The following is a 13628-nucleotide window of genomic DNA, read 5'->3' as shown; positions in this document are numbered from 1 at the left end:
GATGTGTTGCAGGAGAAAGCCTACGATGAAAGCCAGAAATACAAGGAAGGGAAGTTCATCCTGGAACGTGCAAGAATGGTGAAAGACAGCTGATGATGATGGAATGTTCTTAATTACTACTAAAAAAATCCAAAGCACAAACTATAAAGATGGGCGGCAGCATGCACTCGCCGCTGCCGATTAGGAAGATCACTGGCTTCAGCAGCTATGATTTGTGGAATATTATTGACTCCGAATACTCGTAGCTTGTTAGCAGCTAGTCGCGCTAACATTTGGTGAATGACTGGTGATCTGGTAAACCATAATGCAGCCGAATTCACTCGAATCGTCGCCCTTCAGCCCTAATCGGCGCCGACCCCGCTACTGCTGCCGAGCCCGTAGCAGGTGCTCGTGCCGGCTGCGCTGCCCGACGCGCGGCCGCTCCTGCACATGCCGCCGTCCCGTTCGTAGGTGTTCGTGCTGACCGCGACGTCCGTCGTGTGGCCGCCGCCTCTGTGCCCGCCCTAGCCCCAGCCGCAGGTGCTCGTGCCGACCGATTCGCTCGACGTGCGGCTGTTGATGCAGCAGCTCCAGATGGCACGGCAGTACTGGCCGCTGAACTATGGCGGGGGCGATAGCTCCCCGGGAGCCGGGTACGTCTCGCCCGTCTGGCGCCTGCAGCCACAACAGTATCTTCGCCTCGCTCTACGGCGAGGCTAGCCTGCGCTTCAACGCCCCCGCCGCGCCCGTCCTGTCGGTGGCCGCGAAGCCAAGCAAGCTGAGCGCCAGCTAAAGACTACTGCCCCATTGCCCAGTCCCACTCCTCGGTGGCGCAGTCCTCGTGCCTGCCACATCCCGGCGCCGCCGCAGCCTCCTCCGCGCGGCATGACAATGCCAGCCTCGACCTGTACGCGTCCGGCCTTCTGAGCGCGTTGCGCGCTAACCAGGCCAACCTCCCGGTTGTGGAATCACGCACCGGCGATTGGCCGTCTGCCAAGGCTGGGCGAGGTCCAGGCCCGCCTTCTCTGCACCCTAATGAAGCCGGCGCATTTGACGCTGACAGACTCGTCGGGGCATGTGGTCCACATGCTCGCGAAGCGCAGCGAGGAGGTGCACCTGAGTGTGCTTCCCGGGGTCAAGCGCGACGTGCACATGTTCATGGGGAGGACACGTCGTGTTTCTTGCGCTGTTGCGCGGTGTGCACCTGCGAGGGGTGGGTCGACGAGCTCCGAAATTTTCACATGACCTTGCGTCTTACAGGATGATTTGTTTGTGTTGAGATTCGTACATGCAACCTGAAGCCCCCTCTCGAACTGGGCTCCGGCCATCGACCCCTCCTCGTTGCCACCTCGCCAGTGCTGCTGCGAACATGAAAATTTCACTAGCATACCGATACATTATATGACTGTTAATTTACGTTGAGATCCGTATTTGTGGTTAGTTGGAAAAAATTTATAGGATAACTGAGAGAATCAACAAATAAATAAGTATCAGGTGGAAGAGATAAATGGTCGAGATAGTGTGCATAAACGGATCGGATATGAATCGAATACTCCACTTTTCACATTGCCATTCATATTTTAATATGAATTCGAATCCGAATATCCTCGAATGTGAATACGAATACTATAGCTTTAATGACAAATTGTGAAACAATAAATTTATTTGACACAAGCATGATGGCAATTTAACATAAGCAACTTCATTTTTAATGGATTAATCATCTATCTTAAGGCAAAGAGCCACTTTTAATATAATACTATGACTCTAGTTAATTTTGGACGGTTGGATGGGAGATGAAAATGATTGATTTATCGTTATTGGTGAAAGAAAAAGTCTTTCACAAATAAGTGCGGCGAGAGCCTCTTCTAGAGAGGACACTAAAGCTTAGAGAAGGAGTGAAGAGGAAGGAAAACCCAAGTCTTTTTAATCAAAAGATTGGTCCCTCAGGTCTGATGGCCATGGATCTATATTTATAGTGTCATATCGTTTGTAAGTATAAAAGTATGCTCCTTACAAAGATAGTGACACAAATTATCACTATATCACAAAGATCTAAACCGGTTGAATCACACACCCTCTATCTATGTAGAATACTTTTACCTCTACCTAAAGATATTATCTGCCATGATAAATATAGTGGTGTGAATTAGACCAAAGAGTGGGGCTTGGCCGGTCGTAAACTACAGCGCCACACTGTCTGGGTGTCAAAGTGACCTCCACTTGCATTAGGATGTCAGGACAGCCACCACCACTTATACCAGCATTAACTGTCGGTTACTTCATGTCAGGTCAATTGCAGTTGGTGTTCTACTTTTGCAGATATTCCCTATTCTACTTTTGCAGATATTCCCTCTGGAGGGCAGCTACTTCTCCTGTCTCGAGAGACGGTGGCCGGGAAGGATCCACAGCCTCTAGGAACTTTTAGCTTCTTCAGGGAGTCTGGAACCTGAGGGCTCTGGATGATCTTTTTATGGTGTCTCCTTAGTGATGTGGTACAGTACCAAATAATAAAATAATAGGTAGGATCAAAAGAATTAAGTAAGATAATAAGATAAAAGAATAAAATTTTATGTTATTCATATTTATATTTCATAGAAGTATTTATACATACTCAGATACAGATATTATCCATGTCCATATCCATTTCTGGGAAAACGGATTCGAATATATCCATACTCGTACTTGTGAATCAAATTTGGATATATCCATATTTGTATCCGTTTGTTAATCGGATACAAATTTTTCTTATTACATTTACTTTATCTAAATATGAATATCAAATAATATAGGTATCTGCTATCCATTTTTCATCACTAACAAAGTTGCATTTCCCCTGCTGCTGCCCTCCGGCTGGGAGGGATAGCTCAAAACAGATGTCGGAACAAGCAATTGCAGGCTTTGATTGTGTGTTGTTTTCTATCAGAGTAGAGACCAATCCCTTCAAATAATTTATGTCTTATGTGTGAACAGGCTATTTAAAATATGTAATGTTACCGATTAAAACATAATATACAAGGATAAACTTTCAGTAACAAATAATAAATTGACTTTATATACAATGAGCACGGCATTGCTCACTTTTTGTTCCTTGTCTTTTTCTGTTTCGATGCAATTATGTGTGGAAGTAATGTCCTTAGAATGATGTCTTCTCTTTGGTGTTCTTGGTGCCCTCAGCCCATGCCAGCATTTGGTTCAATCCATGAGATCCATCAAGGCATATAATTAGATACTACAGTAAAATGGGTTGACACGTCCACCGGAGACCCACCTCCACCTTTACTTGCAGCGCAGCAGAGGCAAAATTAGATCTGCAGGAGCTTTCATTGGTTAAACTGGCCGTGCTCACGTCTTTGACTTGTAGCCACGTAGGTCTCCTCTGAGTCGGTTATCGAGTCCGACTCGGGCGTTGTCGGATCTTAGCTGGCTGGCAAGGGCCCGCCCGTCTCACGCCGCGCTTTCGAGTCCGACTCTGTGTTGCATGCGTCCCAAGAGTCCCATCTATATAAGCGCGCCCGCACACGCCTCGATTCAAGATCCGCAACGCAACCAAGCGATTGAAACTCGAAGCCTCGATCGCCATGGACACGACCGAGCAGAACGCCGCAGCCTCTACCGATCCTGCTGCTGACCTCGACGCCTACCTCGACGCGATGCGGCTCGACGACCCCTCCTCGCCGCGAATGCAGCAGCACTATCAGGCGCCGACAACGCTACGCCCGCCCCAGCACCAGCACCAGCCACCGCAGGTGGCCGTGCCGACCGCGAGAGCCGACGCACAGTTCGAGGCGGTGCGGCAGTACTGGCCTCAGCCGCAGCCGCGGAGGTACAGCGTGGGTGAGAGCTCCACGGGCGCCCGGTACGTCTCGCCCTTCGGCTCCTGCACCCCAAGCAGCTTCTACGCCTCGCACTACGGCGCGTACAGCCCGCGCTTCACTACCCCAGCAGAGCCTTTCCCGTCGGTATCGCACTCGTCGTCAATGCCGAGCTCCAGCTCCAGATATTGCCAGCCTACGCCCAGCGCTCCCTTCTGCCCCGCATGGGATCACAACGCCCGCCTCGACCCGTACGCGTCCGTCGCCAGCGCCAGACACTACGACCCCATCGCCCCGTCCCACCCATCGGTATCGCACTCGTCAATGCCGAGCTCCAGCACCAGACATTGCCAGCCTACGCCCAGCGCTCCACAGCTCGGCGCTCCCTTCTGCCCCGCATGGGATCACAACGCCAGCCTCGACCGGCACGCCTCCACCCATCTGAGCGCGGTGCGCCCTAACCAGGTGGACTACCGCTCGTGGATTGACACGCCGGCGGTTCGCCGCCGCCCAACGATGAACGAGGTCCGGTCGCGCCTGCTCCGCTGCCCGATGGAACCTGCGCTTGCGAGGTCCCCGGAGACAGCGGAGCACGTGGTCCGCCTGCTTCAGGAGGGCCGCGAGGAGGTGCGCTTGAGCGTGCTCGCTGGGGTCAAGAGCGCCGTGCACAGCGTCATGGGGAGCAACGTGGGGCACGCTGTGTTCCTCGCGCTGCTTCGCGCCTGCGAGGGGCGGCTCGACGAGCTCTACAGCATCGTCCTGGCCGTGTGCAACGGCACGGGCTTTCTGATGTACGTCATGAAGTACGATCACGGGTACGTTCGCGATCAAGCTCTTACTTTGATAATTCAAAATTGCACGAAAAAAATTCCTCCATAGATTTTGTGAAAAAATTGGTACAACATTTGAAGCTTTTAAGTTGACTCCTATCACACCGCCCTCGATTTGATCACAATCGAAATCACATGGTCCTCCTATTTAGCCCTGCGATTCACATTTTCATTTGCATATATATTCAAATCGAGACAGAGAGAGATCAGAGTACAAATGTACGCACACTTCATAGATTCGAACATATACTCTTTTTTTTTACCATGCTGTTGCTTATACGGCGCTGCAGGGTGACAGCTCTAAAGGGGCTCATCATGGCGGTGGCGCCGGCGCCGAACCACCAACTTCGCTTACTCCTCATCGTCTGGCTCCTCCGTGAACGCCTGATGGAACAAAGCAAAGGCGCGGAGCTGCTTCACCATTGCTTCACCACGTTGCCTTACGATGGTTGCTTGGTATGCGTCACAGTTCACCAACAATTGATTGTGCACATGCCATGCTTATTGTTACTGACCGACCTTCTGCTGATTAACTTTCGGTTAGATTATGATCCAGTTCGCCATCACCAACATCGACGAAATGTTCTTGTCGGAGTCTGGGTCAAGATGCCTGGCACAATGCTTCGCGAATGCGAGAAACGACGAGCTCCAAGCTCTCGAACGCATCATCTTGAGCCGCACCAGCGAGATCGCGAGGGGCCAATACAGGTACAAAACGAGAGCATACGTTTACCATCCGCGTTCGTCTAGTGATTTTTAACGTTGTCAAGGTATCATGTGAGGTTGAAACTAACAAAAACTCCTCTGCCGGCCGGCGTGCCGCAGCAACTACTTCTTGCAGCGAGTCCTCGAGTGGGGCAGCGATCTTTTCAAGGAGCTCGTCGCCATACGCGTTGCGGAGGACGCCGTGAGCCTGTCCGCGGACCAGTTCGGGAGCTACGTGGTGGAGACCTGCTTCCTCCGTACGGGGTTGCTCGAGCCGGCGCAGCGCGTGCTCGCTGCGTTCCTTCGCCTGCGCAATGACCAGCTCGCCGAGCTGGTGCAGGGCTGCTACTCCAACTATGTCGTCCACAAGCTGCTCTCCGCCGGCAAGGACGTAAGTAGTAGTCACGTTAATTCGATGCGCGCGCTCGATTGCGTTAGCTGACTGTTGTTTGATCGGCAATAATGCAGTACTTCCCGGAGCTGACTGTGGCGCTGGCGCGGCGGATCGAGCGGCTGCCGGCGGCGGTCCAGCGCGAGATGTACGCGCAGCGGGTGATGCGGGTCGTCGAGAAACTGTTGTCCAGGAAGCCGCGCTAATAGCCGATTGTGTTCTGTGATTCTTCTACTAGGATCAGGCCTCTCAGGTGTCTGTCTGTCTGTCTGTCATGTAAGCCAAGGATGTCCCAGTCCCAGACCGTGTTGCAAGGCGGCGTTTGTGTGTCATGTCAGCGTACGTGCTCGTTCAGCTTGTCTGTTGGACTTTTAGTTAGGCGAAGTCCATAGTTTTGGTTTGTCCTAGTATGTGTTGTCGTGTTTTTCCAGGTGCAGTAGGGTTACTGTTTCTGTACGGCTTGATGTCACGATAAGAGGCAAACTAAGCTTGTCTTTTGTGCAGTCTTCCCTTACTGGTCCAGCATCTCTGTTGGTGTTCCGGATGTTAGGTCAAACCAATAGAGATTTTGTTTTCCCGTGGACGCGTGTATTGGCGTTTTCTCGGCTGCTCAACTCTAAAACACAGTGGGAAAGAGGGAGTCCCCTGCCGTGTGCCGCCTCTTGGAGGGCACGGGCACGGCCCTCCCGTGCTTCGGTCGCTGGGTACGGCGTGTGCTCCGTCCTCCTTGTTTTGGCCCAGTTAATGTTGGGTCATCGTTAAGGACCCTGACGCTCTCTGGTCTAATCAGCTGGTGCTTATGGAACTCGGATCTCCAGATGTCTTTTGGATGGCGGGGCTTTCAAGGAGCCTAATCTCCTGGAGATCTAGCCTCTTGGAGCTTTGGTAGGCTCCGCGAGGTAAGGAAGTGATCGTTACTTAATGCCGGTGTAAGTAGGAGTCATCCTAACATCCTAGGGCAGATAGGAGCTGGCCTGACATCTTTACAGTGCGACGTCGCAATAGGCGACCAGCCGAGCACCACACCTTTTGGGCCACTTGCGCCTCTGTATTTTCTATAGCAGATACTATCTTATGATTAAGGGTAACTGCATCCTATCTAGACCCATACCGTGTGATTCGACCAATCCTAGGTTCATGTGGGATACAATGGTTTGTATCGCTATCTCTATAAGGATATACTTTTATATTTACACCCTGGATGGCACTATAAATATCCACCATTGGCCATCAAGCCAAGAGACAGATACTTGAACGATCAATACATATGGTTTTCCTTCTTCTCCACTTTTTCTCCCAGCTTGAGCCATTCATCCATCGTCGCGAGGTCCCATTACAAGATCACGGCTCCCCCTATAGAGGGACCTATAGGCCGTGCCTTTCTCGGAGGGATTATGGGCTGCGAAGCTACCTAAATTCAGGGGCGACCTAGACCCTTACGAATTCATCCGTTCTTATGCCCTCGCTATAGAGGGCAGCAGAGGTGGACCGACCGCCATGTGCTTCCTCCTCGCCCTAGAGGGGGTAGCCATCTGATGGTTCTGGGCACTAGAGCCTGGAACTGTTTACACCTGGGCCTAACTCTGAGACCTCTTCTGCAATGATTTCTAGGGCACCTTCATCGAGCTAGTGACCTTCGGAAGTCTGTTCACCATCAGGCAGCAAATAGAGGAAACTCTCTAGGATTACTTTCGGAGGTTTTCCCAAACCAAGGCCCAGATTAGAGGTATACCAGATTCATCGTTCATCGACACTACAAACCAGGGTCTAGCTGAAGAACCCTTGTACGATCGATTGAAATGGCATTCCATACGCTTGGTGGAGGCCCTCATGTGCAAATTTGAGGAATACACATGTGCAAAGGAAGAAAAGCTCCGCTAAATGCTCGCGCAAGCTACCACAGCCCCCAGCGTCGAGCTGGAGAAATCACACTCACAAGCGGGGTCCTTACACTCCCATCCTCCTCGATTGACAAACAGGGGCTCCGAGAAGGCTAATGGCTCCGCAGCTCACAAGGGGCGGCAACGACAACGGTGTGGCATCCACAACATCAACCAAGGCCATGGGGCTCCAAGCCCAACCCGTCCTAGGGGTCGTGGCCGAGGGCACCCCAGAGCCCTTCCAGAGCGACACAAAGCCCCAAACCGGTACCTTGAAGAGGGACACAGGTGCATTCTGCACAGGGCAAGACGGGGCCATAGCACTAAGGACTGCCGAACCGTCATAACCTTCCGAGAGGAATACCTTGGGAGGTAGGCAGCCCACACCATGGCAAAGGGAGCTAGCAATGGGTGGCCCGAAGGCCGCAAACCAATGGTGGGCCACCAGATTGATCACATGGCCTTACAAAACCCTCCTAAGGTAGCTCTTCCTTCTCCACCTCCACCATCCATGGAACACTACAACAACAAGGGGCCCCGGGCTAGGAAAGTGGACCTCCCCATAACCGGAGGAGGAAGCTCTGGCTGCTCCTCCAAACGGTAGCGGTGAGACTATGCAAGTGGGGTGAACCACATCGGGGAAACCATCATCCATTGTTAGGCCCTTGGATGGGCCAACACCCTGTAATGTTCACCTCTGATGACGTCGAAGTGGTGAGGTTCCATCACTCTGACGCCTTGGTCATCTCAGCCAACATCGTTGAGGTCAAAGTCTGGAGGGTGCTGGTCGACGGAGGCAGCTTGATGGACCTCCTTTTCATACATGCCTTCAACCAACTCCGCATTCTATGGAGTTGGCTCTCTCTAGCCCATAGGCCCCTGCAGGGGTTCAATGGGGGCCCCTCTTGACACCCTAGGTTAAATAGAGCTCCCAGTCATCTTCCGAGATGACTCTCCAATGTGAACTGAGGTGATCACATTCGACATCATGGATGTACCCTACGCCTATAATGCCATCCCAGGCCGTGGGACTCTAAACAGATTTGGAGCTGCTCCCCATCAAACTACCTCTGCTTGAGGATGCCCGAACCCCAGGGGCTGATATCCATCCATGGTGACCAAGACTTGGCAAGGCGCATCGAGTACAAACACCCCGCTCTTCTCCATGGCCACCATATCCACACCGTGGCCAAAGAGAGCTTCGAAGACCCCCCCCCCCCCTTCGATGCATCCCAGACACTGTAGCCCTCCTAAGCCATGATCGGAGGGGGATGTAAAGCATGTCCTAATACATCCAAACTAGCCCAATCGGACTTTCCAAATCGGGGCAGACCTCGCTCCAGAGCAGAAGGCCCACCTCCTGACCATCATGTGGAGCAACCTCAATGTCTTTGCATGGTCCCTGTAGGACCTTCCTGGAGTCAACCGTTGCATCATCGAACACTCCCTTCGGGTCGATCCAAAGGCCAGGCTTGTGCACCAGGGGCTCCGTAAGCTCTCCCCTGAGCGGGCGAAGGCCGCAAAGGAGGAAGTCCAGAAGCTGCTAAAGGTTGGCGTCATCTGAGAGGTTATTCACTTCAAGTGGCTCTCCAATGCCGTCCTGGTGAAGAAACACAATGGGAAGTGGCATATGTGCATCGACTTCACATCGCTAAACAAAATCTGCCCCCGATATCCATACCCCCTTCCTCACATTGACCAACTGGTGGACTCTACTACCGGATGTGAGTTGTTGAGCTTCCTGGACACATATTCTAGATACCACCAAGTGTGGATCGCTGCAGAGGACGAGAACAAGACTAGTTTCATTACCCCCTTTGGGGTATACTGCTATGTCTGGATGCCCTTCGGCCTCCGAAATGTTGGTGCCACCTTCCCTCGCTTAGTACACAATGGAACAATAGCTGGGCCGCAACATCGACGACATAGTTGTGAAAAGCAAGCCATTTTCTCGCCAAATCAGCCGTGCATAACCTTCCATTCTTCAAAGCGCTGAGGGGATCCGACCCATTCAGGTGGACTCTGGAGTGCCAGACCACATTCGAGGCCCTCAAGGCCCACCTTTCTGACCACAAAACGCTCGCAATACCCCTCCCTAGCATAGGGCTCCTCCTGTACCTATTCGCCTCTACCTCCTCTATCAATGCTGCCCTAATACGGGAAGAGGAGAGTGAGGGTCAGGGTCATTCTGCACAAAAGGGCCATATACTATGTGTCAGAGGCCCTAGCCAAGGCTAGGGCGCACTACACCGAGCTAGAGAAGATAGCATACAGCCTCTTGATGGCCTCACGCAGGCTCCGACACTACTTCCTCACCTCACGACATCACTGTACCAACCTCATACCTGCTTGGCAACATGTTTCGCAACCGAGTGGCAATCAGACGCATCGGCAAATGGGCAGTGGAGTTAACCCCCTTCACAGTAAGATTTGTGGCCCGTATAGCCATCAAATAGTAGGTCTTGGCTGACTTCATCGCCGAATGAACTCTGGCACCTTCAGGACCCCCACAACCCCTCCTCCAGATGTATGGACAATATACACCAATGGAGCTTATGGTGCCACTGGTGCAGGGGCCGGTGCGGTCCTTATCTCCCTCATAGGCCAGCGGGCCAAGTTTGCAGCCCTCCTGGAGTTCAACACAACCAACAATGTCACCAAAATATGAAGCCATCCTCCCGGACCTCCGAAAGGCCCGAGCCTTAGAAGCCACCAGAGTCATCATCAAAACCGACTCCAAAGTCATCGTTGGGCATGTGGACAAGAGCTTCCAAGTGCGACACTCGGACCTGGCAAGATACCTCGAGGCCATTCGCAAGGCCGAAGGGTCTTTCCACGGCATATCCGTACAAAGCATACCACGAGCAGACAACGGGCAAGCAAACACCCTAGCAAAGGCTACTGTCGGATGCGGAGACCTGCCATTGGGCGCCTTCTTCGAGACCCTATACTGGCAGGCGGTCGACTCCCCAGACGAGGCAGCCGCCAACATTCTCTGTATCAGAACCCCAAACTGGAGGGCTCCCCTCTTTTCCTTCCTAAGTGGAATGGAGGAGTCAGACGACCCGGTCGCGCTCTGCCGCATTGAGCACCGCACCAGGGGCTACCTCCTGGTTGTCGGTGCCCTTTATAAACTAGGGGTCTGTGCTCCCCTCCTCCGTTGTCACAAGGAAGGAGGGGGCCAACCTCCTCAGAGAAATTCACGATGGCCTCTGCGGCAATCATCTTGTGCCCTACGCCCTGGCAGGCAAGGCACTCTATTGGCCCACAGTCATGTTAGATGTGGAGGAACTCGTCTGCACCTACCAACAATGCAAATGGATGGGACATTGGAGCCATAGGCCCCCGGCTTGCCTGTAGTTGATCGCTCCCGTCTGGCCCCTGGGTTGATGGGGCATGAATCTCATCGGACCATTCCCCTGTGCCAAGGGCAACCTTTGGTATGCGGTGGTAGTGTTGGAATATTTCTCTAAATGGGTCGAGGTCGAGCCCCTCACGACCATCACATTGAAGAATGTCCAGGAGATTGATGATGAGGAGGAGACCAAGGAGGTGTCCCCCACTTCTTCATCGTCCTCCGACGGTGCCTACTACTGTATCAGCCTCCGAGGTGGGGCGTTGCATTTGAAGCACCTGCGGCAGCCCTAGGGCCTCGTAGTCTGTAGGGTTTTTTTGTGTTTTTTTGTCTTCTAGGTTGTTTGTGAGGCCTGAAGCTCGGAGGGGTGCCCTTCGTGTGTGAGCCCCTTTTGGATGTAAGACTCGTCGTTGTCGCTTTTTTTCAAATGCTCTTCCCCTAAATGATACCTTGGCAAGGCTCCATTAGCTCCCCATTTTACAAGTAGTATTTATGGAGTGGTTCTGCATTCCATGTGTAGCCGAGGGAGGGGCGTCTGTGTCTACCAAGCGATAGGAGGCCTTTTGTATGCAAAGATGAGGTAGGGGTTTTGCCATTTGTTCCGGAGTTTTCCCGGAGCCAGCACGCATCGGACGACTAGATCTCTGGGTCTGAAGGTTCGTGGTGTGACCTTAGGATTGTACAAAGCCTTGATTTTGGCGATGTAGCGGTCGAGGTTCTGGACAGCATGAAACCTTGTACCCTCTGCAAGGTCGAGGGATACTTCTCTTTCTCCTGTAGTCTCCAACAAGTGAACCCGGAGGGAGCATCCCTTGATTTCTATCGGAGTCATGGCTTCGTCACCGAATAGGAGACGAAAGGGAGTAAACCCAGTGGGACAGGTGACCATAGTGCGGAGGGACCACAATACCTTTAGGAGCTCTTCGGCCCATTGGCCTTTAGCGAGGCCGATGAGACGTCGGTTTAATCCGGAGAGAATGTTGTCAAATTTTGTTATCATCACTACTACATTTTTAATTAGTGGCACAATATTATGTTGTCTCATGGCAACCTAGTATTGACCATTTTTTTTAGTCGCAGATTATATTGATGCCATTGTCTTCATAAACAACAACAAAATATTGTACCATCACAATATATATTAGCCAACCCACTTATTCGGAGAAGGTAAAGTAGCTTGCAATTTACACATTAATCTGGGAAAAAAACATCTAACTATCAATGATGGTTGAACTATTAATTTAATGGCGTAAATCACTTATTGGCACCACATGGATCTACGATTCTAGCAAATTCTGCAATAAAAAAACTCAAATATAGTACTACTCTAAATTAACTCGTATATGGATATTTGTTTGTATTTAACTTCTTATCTTAAAAAATCATAAAACACACCATATTCAATATATATAACATCTCACAACAAAAGTAATTAACTTGGTGTTAGATGGGTCTAATGGGCTAAACGTAGGAATAATCTAGGCCTAATTAGATTTGTTTCGGGGAAGAGAGGTAGGAATCAGTACCTAATCCACAACGCTGCCTTGCTGTTTTTTGCCTCCTGTAGTTGCGCCATCGAGAGAAAGAAAATCGGAGGCAGCGCCGCGCAGTTTCCTCGTTCTCGTCGCCTAGGGCACAGCGTGCGCTACTGTGCAATGTGCGGGTGGTTTCGCCCGTCGCTGCCTCTCCTCTGTGGTTCGCCGCTGCAGAACTAGAGGCAGAGCAGTGCACGGCAGGCTGCAGCAGGACAGGGAGAGGAAGAAGGGTGGCAAGAGGGAAGAGAGGGAGAAGGGGATCACGGTCTCGTGTAGGTAAATGGCCTAATCATTTTCTCATACATTTTCCTCTATTCAGCGTTGGATTAGCCGATTAGGTCTGGTGATTAGGGCTAATCTCGTTGGGAGACATGTTCACGAGTATTGTGTTACAGTATTTTTCAGTCTATGCGCAGTGTTGATATAGTTGATGAGACCAAATATTAGAATATGATGTATTAGAGAGATGTGGATGATTCAATTATCTTTCTTAGAGTGTTTATACTTTTAATTTGGATGAATAAATCGGAAGATATGAAATTCTGAAGTCTGGTTGTTCGCAGCACAGTAGGGAAAAGTCTGTGTAATTGTAGCTCTACCTGTTCAAATGCTTTCCCTAAGGAACTATAAACCAGTGAAAGTTTAGCAGTTTAAAAAGTAATTCGATTGAGAGGCTTGATACTCTGCTACTTCAAGACTTTCAGGTTCATGATTTCTTATTCACTATTTTGTTTTGCAGTCGACATATAAAGTGGTTGGATCTGTTGCAGCGACATTGTATTCTATTCTATCAATATTACATGAAAAGTATTTTCGCTCAGGTTTCCAGGTTGTCACACATTCAAGGTGATATTGTAGTATTATCATGGTTAATTACCATATAACCAGAGAGCAGTTCAGTAATATTTTAGATTTGTGAAACAAGCACTTGTTGAATCAATGATGGTGTGTTTCAGGTCAGATGACAAACAAATTGTGATGTGTCAACAAGTGGTAATATACTTCGCCTTTAATTGGTATTGTTGGCCAGGCACGCAACTAGTGTTGGCTGATCAATTAAATGTGTTTCATTCACTCGGATATGTTCTGCAATGTATTTCCGAGACAAGATTTTTTTTTCTTGTCGCTGTTCATGTCA

General features: G+C 50.8%; 1 protein-coding gene across 1 annotated transcript; it reads left to right on the top strand.

The window, feature by feature from the left end:
• Nucleotides 1–3560: 3560 nt before the first annotated feature.
• LOC133914843 (uncharacterized) lies at nucleotides 3561–5926 on the top strand. The gene is made up of 5 exons (XM_062357836.1): nucleotides 3561–4609; nucleotides 4915–5080; nucleotides 5169–5332; nucleotides 5450–5720; nucleotides 5798–5926. The coding sequence occupies exons 1-5, from the start codon at nucleotides 3561–3563 to the stop codon at nucleotides 5924–5926; spliced, it is 1779 nt and encodes a 592-aa protein (XP_062213820.1).
• Nucleotides 5927–13628: the final 7702 nt, after the last annotated feature.

The sequence above is a fragment of the Phragmites australis genome, chromosome 4 (genome assembly GCF_958298935.1).
Source record: "Phragmites australis chromosome 4, lpPhrAust1.1, whole genome shotgun sequence".
Classification (NCBI taxonomy): Eukaryota; Viridiplantae; Streptophyta; class Magnoliopsida; order Poales; family Poaceae; genus Phragmites; species Phragmites australis.
The sequence above is the reverse complement of the archived record's forward strand: the minus strand, read 5'-3'. Positions and strand labels throughout refer to the sequence as shown.

Coding starts and splice junctions, on each gene's coding strand:
- LOC133914843 (XM_062357836.1), top strand. CDS start 3,561: ATGGACACGACCGAGCAGAACGCCGCAGCCTCTACCGATCCTGCTGCT. Junction 5,333..5,449: donor ATCGCGAGGGGCCAATACAG/GTACAAAACGAG, acceptor GGCGTGCCGCAG/CAACTACTTCTTGCAGCGAG. Junction 5,721..5,797: donor TGCTCTCCGCCGGCAAGGAC/GTAAGTAGTAGT, acceptor GCAATAATGCAG/TACTTCCCGGAGCTGACTGT.